General features: G+C 55.0%; 1 protein-coding gene across 6 annotated transcripts in view; it reads right to left on the bottom strand.

The window, feature by feature from the left end:
- SULF2 (sulfatase 2) overlaps window positions 1-6,000 on the bottom strand; it is a 134,998-nt gene that overhangs the window by 7,893 nt on the left and 121,105 nt on the right. For 3 of the 6 annotated variants that reach the window (XM_017877882.1, XM_017877881.1, XM_017877884.1), the window contains exons 12-14: window positions 991-1,219; window positions 756-852; window positions 101-195 (exon numbers count right to left, since the gene is read on the bottom strand). In XM_017877882.1, the coding sequence (XP_017733371.1) occupies window positions 101-195; window positions 756-852; window positions 991-1,219 (421 nt within the window). Of the gene's footprint in view, window positions 1-100; window positions 196-755; window positions 856-990; window positions 1,220-6,000 lie in introns of all 6 variants that reach the window. The other 3 variants (XM_017877880.1, XM_017877879.1, XM_017877883.1) reach the window with 1 other exon arrangement.

The following is a 6,000-nucleotide window of genomic DNA, read 5'->3' as shown; positions in this document are numbered from 1 at the left end:
AAAAAAAAAAAAAAAAATGAAAGGGGTCAATCACGAGAGGGGATGAACCGAACTGTCCTGTAGAAGGGTATGGTCTTAGGTCCCTTTGCTACTGCCTCACCTGATTTTATGACAGTCACATTCTTCTGGCCGCTTTTTCTTCAGGTGACCTCGGACTTCCCTCAGGTTCTTAATTTTGTTCTGCAGGGTTTCAATCTGAGGGAGGGGCAGGAGAGGAGGCCTTGAAACCTTCACGGCTGGACAAGAAAGGCTTGGCCTGGTGACCGCCCCCACGCTGCCGTGTCTGCTCAGCAGCGGCAGCCTGCCCTGCCCGGGCCCCAGGGCCAGCACCGGCATGTTTGGGTGGGGAGGACTTGTTCCGCCTGCTGAAGGAAGCCCACCTTCCCCTCCGGCCAGCCCTTGCAAAGGAACCGAGTCATTTTCCTGGCCTGGCCTGTGGAGGAACCTGCTGAGCCCCCTGAGGGCGGCTCCAGTGTCTCCCCTGGGCTTGATGAAAGGCCTCATCGTAGCGTAGACTTCTTGTAAGTCAAAAAGGGGACAACGTGGCTAAGCCATCCTCCCTCAGACAGACTGGGCAGCAAGCTGTCTCATGTTGGGACGGACGCCTATCCCTGGGTTGAGGAATCTGTGGGGACCTCACTTCACCTCTCCGGCCTCTTCCCTGGGTCTGGCCTCACTGCCCTCCCACCGTGAGCCGGGGGTCCTGCCAGGCCCATGGTGGCTGACAGCACGCTCCTCTCCTGTTCTCCACTCACCTCGTGGTCGATGTGCAGCTTGTGGTCCTTCCAGGCCTGCAGGGACTTGTACAGGTCCAGGTCACACTGGACTGTATCGTTCTCTAGGATGTAGCACCTGCTTGAGAGAAGGGATCACGTGTGGCTCAGAGGAGGTGGAGGGGGACCAGCCCAGGGGCTCAAGAGGTGTGGGGAGCCCCTGCCGAGGTCTATCAGTCCTGTCCCCTTCACCCTCGACTTCCACCTGGACACTCACCGATGTGTCACTTTAATGGGGTTGGCGGCTGAGTAGTCGGGAAGGCCTCCGGTGCCACTGAAGTCCCCACCATCCTTGTCATCTTGGTCCTCAGGGGCCCCTGGCCAGTGCCGCTTGGTGAGGTTTCGGGGCTGGGCGGCATCACCCAGGCCTACGTGGTACACCCTGCCGTCCACCTCGATGGCCACTGAGCGGATGGAGCGATTGCGGGCGTAGCTGGCCTTGTACTCTGTGGGCATCAGGGGGGTGGCGGAGTTAGGGAGGCGGGAAAGGCTGGCCAGGCTCCCTGGGCAGTGGGTCCTTCATTAAGATAGGGCTGGGCTTCCAAGCATGAGGCTCAGCTTTGCCTGTGACCTGAGGGGTTGTGAAATCTACCCGCCTGCTCGCAGATCCTGGACCGCAGGGGAGGTCCTCAAGGCGATCCCGCCGGCAAAACTGAAGTCCTGGAGCCAAGAAGCCACTGGCTCTAGAGGACTTCAAGCAAGAGCTGCTTGCGGGTTAACAAATGGCGGTACATCATCTGTACAACGGAATATGTGACCAGAACCAGAAGTGAGGTTCTGATTCATGCTAGAGCGCAGACGAATGTCAAAAGCATGTTGAGTGAAAGCAGCCAGACACAAAGTGGGCTCATATTGTTACATTCTATTTATAGGAACTACCCAGAATAGATAAATCTATAGCGGCAGAAAGAAGACTGGTGGTTGCCAGAGGCTGGGGGAGAGGGTAGTTGAGGAGTGATTGCTTTGTGGGTACGGGGTTCCCTTTTGCGGTGATGTTTTGCAACTAGGTAGAGGTGTGCAACACTGTGAACCTACTAAATGTCTCTGCATTGTATACAATTGTAAAAATGGTAAGTTTTATGTTATCTGAACTTCACCTCAATTAAAAGGAAAAAAGTATCATGGATATAAAAACGTTGATTTAAACAGGGAAAAAGGGGCCCTGCAGTGCTTGTCTCTGGGTAGAAATGGACGGGGACTGGGGAAGCCACTTAGCTTCTTTGAGTCCCAGGGAGCTGGAAGCTGCCCACCAGGTGGTAGGCAGGTGCTACATCCAGGTGGGCTGGCGACAAGGCCGAGAGGGGCTTTTGCATACGCCCCGACGCTGAAAACTCAGGCGTGCAGGCTGAAGTGACACCCCAGGTAGCCTGTATCTTCGATGTCTCAAAAACAAATCTGAGTTGGCGCGATTCAAGAAAAAGGGGAGGTGGTGGCGGTGATGCAGGGATCCAGATTTCCAGCTTCCGGAAAGGAGACACGTCTCATGGGCCCACAGTTCCGTATGGTCAGGATGGGCCGGAGATGGTCGGCCCCTCTGGCTGCCCACTGTCATCCCTGTTGGCCAGAGCCCCCGTCACTCCTTTCTGTTTTAAAATCTCTGCCCACCTGACACAAGTCTGGCCGCAGCATGCATGCATGCATTGCAGTTGTCATCCTTCTCCAGATGTGCCTCATTTAAAGAGAAGGGCCTGGAGCCAGTTAGTGGCCCAGGTTTTATTGGATCCCAGGGGACCCCAAGAAGGTGACCAAGGAGGACCAGCTGGAGGCAGGTGGTGGCGGAAGGCGATGGAAGGAGGAAGGAAAGGGCTCCCTTTCCCACATGGCCACTCTTGGGGGATGTTTCGTATCTTTTAGTTCTCAGACACCTTGCATCACAGTCACAAGGGCCGAAGGATCCTAAGGGGAGAGGGGAGGCCTCCCCTCTCCGGCAAAGCCTTGGGCCTTTCTCCTGGGCACTTCCCTCCCTCGGTTGAGTCTCCCGACACACGTACACAAAGAGCTGAGGATGCCCCCTGTGCCGAGCAGGTCCTGCCCCGAGAGGCTCAGGAAATGGACCCAGCGTGTCCTCTTCACTCCTTTAGTCCCAGTCGGCTCACGAGTGAGCGGCGTTGCCTCTTCCCACCCTCCATCTCCCAGCTCTAGACTCAGGGGTCCCTAAACCATGGCCCAAGGGCCCAGGCCAGCCTCCATCTGTCTTTGCGAATACAGTTTCACTGGGTACAGCGGCTTGCATTCGCTTACACCTTTACAGTCGCAGGGCTGAGTCGCAAAGCCCAAGACCTTTACTCTCCGGCTCTTCACAGACGCGGTCTGCCGGCCCTGTGTGAATCCTCTCCTGTACCGAAGTCACGCTACCTGCTCCCCCTGTCACTCTCACTGTGTTCGTGTCCAGAGTCCCGGAGGTCCCCTTCCTGCCACACCAACAGGGCATGGGACAGGACTTCGTAAGCCGGTGGCCAAGAGCTTTGACTCTGCAATCGGATGGCTGAGGTGCAAACCCCTGAGCACACGTGTGGCCCCGGCGCTCTGGGTAACTTCTCAGGATGGTGCCTTCCCTACAAGGGCTCCTTGGAGGATGGCACGAAACAGAACTAGTGAAGCATTCATGCCTGATGAGCTGGTATGGACCAGCTACTGCAGGGGGTGGGGACTCTGCCTGCAGCTGACGTCCTCACCTAAGGTGATGCTACGCAGCCCTGAAACCTCACCATTGCGCCCGCTCCCTGCCTCTCCATGCCAGTGACCCCGTGTGATGTGGCTGCCCGTGCCCACTGTGCTTCTCACCACTCTTGGCCACACCAGTCACCTCTGTGTGGCTGGGACCCGCCACACTCATTGTGAGCACAGAGCCTTTCTACTTCATCTTCCTCCTCCTCAGAACACTTGCTCTCTGGCCGGTCACAAGGCCTGCTCCTTTCTGTACTTGGTCCTCATTAAATGTCCATTGAGCGCCATTCTGGAGCCGCCATCCCTCTCTGCCAGTCCTGCCACCGCTGTGTCTCCTTCATGCGTTTTTCACCAAGGGAAGTGGCCCCCTTTGTTCCCTTGTTCATATCTTGTCTCATCCATGAGGTCCAAGTCAGTGACTCTCTACGTCAACTCTAATCTCAGTGTCGGGCACAAAGTTCAAGAAATGAATGAACCCTGCCACCTGGTCTCATCCCCCGAGCCCTCATCCCCTTTTCCTGTTCCCGCGTCCCCCTTCTGCTGTGGGCCGGCCAGCTCTGCCTGACTTCCCCAGGCCGCAGCCGGGGTCCCCGTGGATCAAGGTGGGCCAGGGCTTCCCAACCTTACCACTGCAGACATTTTGGAGCCAGATCAAACTCAGTGGTGGGGGCCGTCTGTGCGTTGCAAGATGTTTAGCCGCATCCATAGGCTCTGCTCACTAGATGCCAGCAGCACCCCTCCATCACACACAACTGTGACCGCCAAAAATGTCTCCAAACATTGCCAAGTGTCCCCTGGGGGACAGAAAGCCCCAGTTCAGCCTGATGAAGGCTGACGCTCAGAAAAGAAGGGCAGACTGTCTTGTCGGAGACCCTGGCAGGGGGAAGAATGCTGGGCAAGAGATGGGGCTGGAGTCCCCAGATCAGCCACGTGACCCAGTCTTTCCTGTCCATCATCAGGGGGTGACCACCCCTGCCCTGCTCACAGGACTGCCGAGAGGCGCGGGTCCCGGCTCTGACATTACGCTCACGTGAGGATTCTGACCAGGGCTGAGCTGACTCTCGGCTACTTTTAGGTATTTTTCTTTCCTCTAAGCATTAATAAGGGGGAAAACAGCTGAATCTCTCCCTGCAAGATGTTGTATTATTTAAAGATTATCGACTGTGCTGAATACTGAAGCAAGGAGATGCTGGCTGTGTAATCCAATCTGGAAACCAATCATCCTATTCAGCTAGAAAAGTTAATGCAGTAGTTCCTAATCAGCTGGTGAGGAAAGGTACTGGAGGATCATGAGCTGGGAAGTGTTGTTTGCGGCAGTGGCTGGGCTGTTACGGAAAGAGACTTATCTGCTCCATGATGAGGACATTTGCTGCCTGGCTGGATGGCCCAGAGGAGACCACTGCGCCTGCCGTCAGAGACATCAATCCTCAATTTCTAATTAGTCTGTGGTACAATATCATCCATCTTATAAAGAAAGGATTTTTTTTTTTTTTTTTGAGACAGAGTCTTGCTCTGTCACCCAGGCTGGAGTGAAGCAGCGTGATCTCAGTTCACTGCAACCTCCCATTCCCAGGTTCAAGCCATTCTCGTGCCTCAGCCTCCTGAGTAGCAGGGACTACAGGTGCCCACCAGCATGACTGGCTAATTTTTGTATTTTTAGTAGAGACGGGGTTTCTCCATGTTGGCCAGACTGATCTCGAACTCCTGAGCTCCGGTAATCTGCCTGCCTTGGCCTCCCAAAATGCTGGGATTATAGGCATGAGCCACTGTGCCCAGATTCTGACACAGGCTACCATGTGGATGAACCTGGAGAACATTGTGTGAAGAGAAATAAGCCAGCCACAGAAGGACAAATACTGTACAATTCCACTTACATGAGGCCCTTAGAGCAGTCAAGCTCATAGAGAAGAAGAAGAGTGGTTGCTGAGAATAGGGTGGGAGAAAGTGGGGTGGGAGATGGCGGGATGGGAGAAACGGGGTGGGAGCGGGGTGGGAGAATGGGTGGGAGAACGGGGTGGGAAGTGGTTGACAGGGTGGAGTAGGTGGGAGAAACAGGGTGGGAGCAACTGGGTGGGAGAATGGGGTGGGAGATCAGGGAGGGGGAGGCGGGTTGGGAGAATGGGGTGAGACGAATGGCGGCTGAGAGTGGGGTTGGGCAGAATGGGGTCGGGAATCAGGGAGGGGGACGGGGTGGAGAATGGGGGTGGGGGAGAACGGGGTAGGAGAACAGCGTAACAGCGAGGGTGAGAGTGGTGGGGTGAGAGTGGGGTGGGAGAATGGTGGGAGAATGGGGGGAGAACGGGGTGGAGAACAGGGTGGGAGCAGGGTGGGAGAATGGGGAGACGACATTGAATGGGGACAGTTTTAGTTTTGCAAGATGAAAAAAGTTTGTTTAGCAGATAGGCTGCACAGTAGTGTGAATATAGTTTACACTATTGAACTGGATACTTAAAAATGGTTAAGATGATAAATTTTATGTGTATTTCACCATAATTGTTTTTAAAACAACACCTGAAATCTATTAGACTTCGGCTGTCCTTAGGCCAGAGAAATGGGCTGT

The sequence above is a fragment of the Rhinopithecus bieti genome, unplaced genomic scaffold (assembly GCF_001698545.2).
Source record: "Rhinopithecus bieti isolate Rb0 unplaced genomic scaffold, ASM169854v2 scaffold_10347, whole genome shotgun sequence".
Classification (NCBI taxonomy): Eukaryota; Metazoa; Chordata; class Mammalia; order Primates; family Cercopithecidae; genus Rhinopithecus; species Rhinopithecus bieti.
Note: the sequence above shows the minus strand (reverse complement) of the source record. Positions and strands in the feature narration are given on the sequence as shown.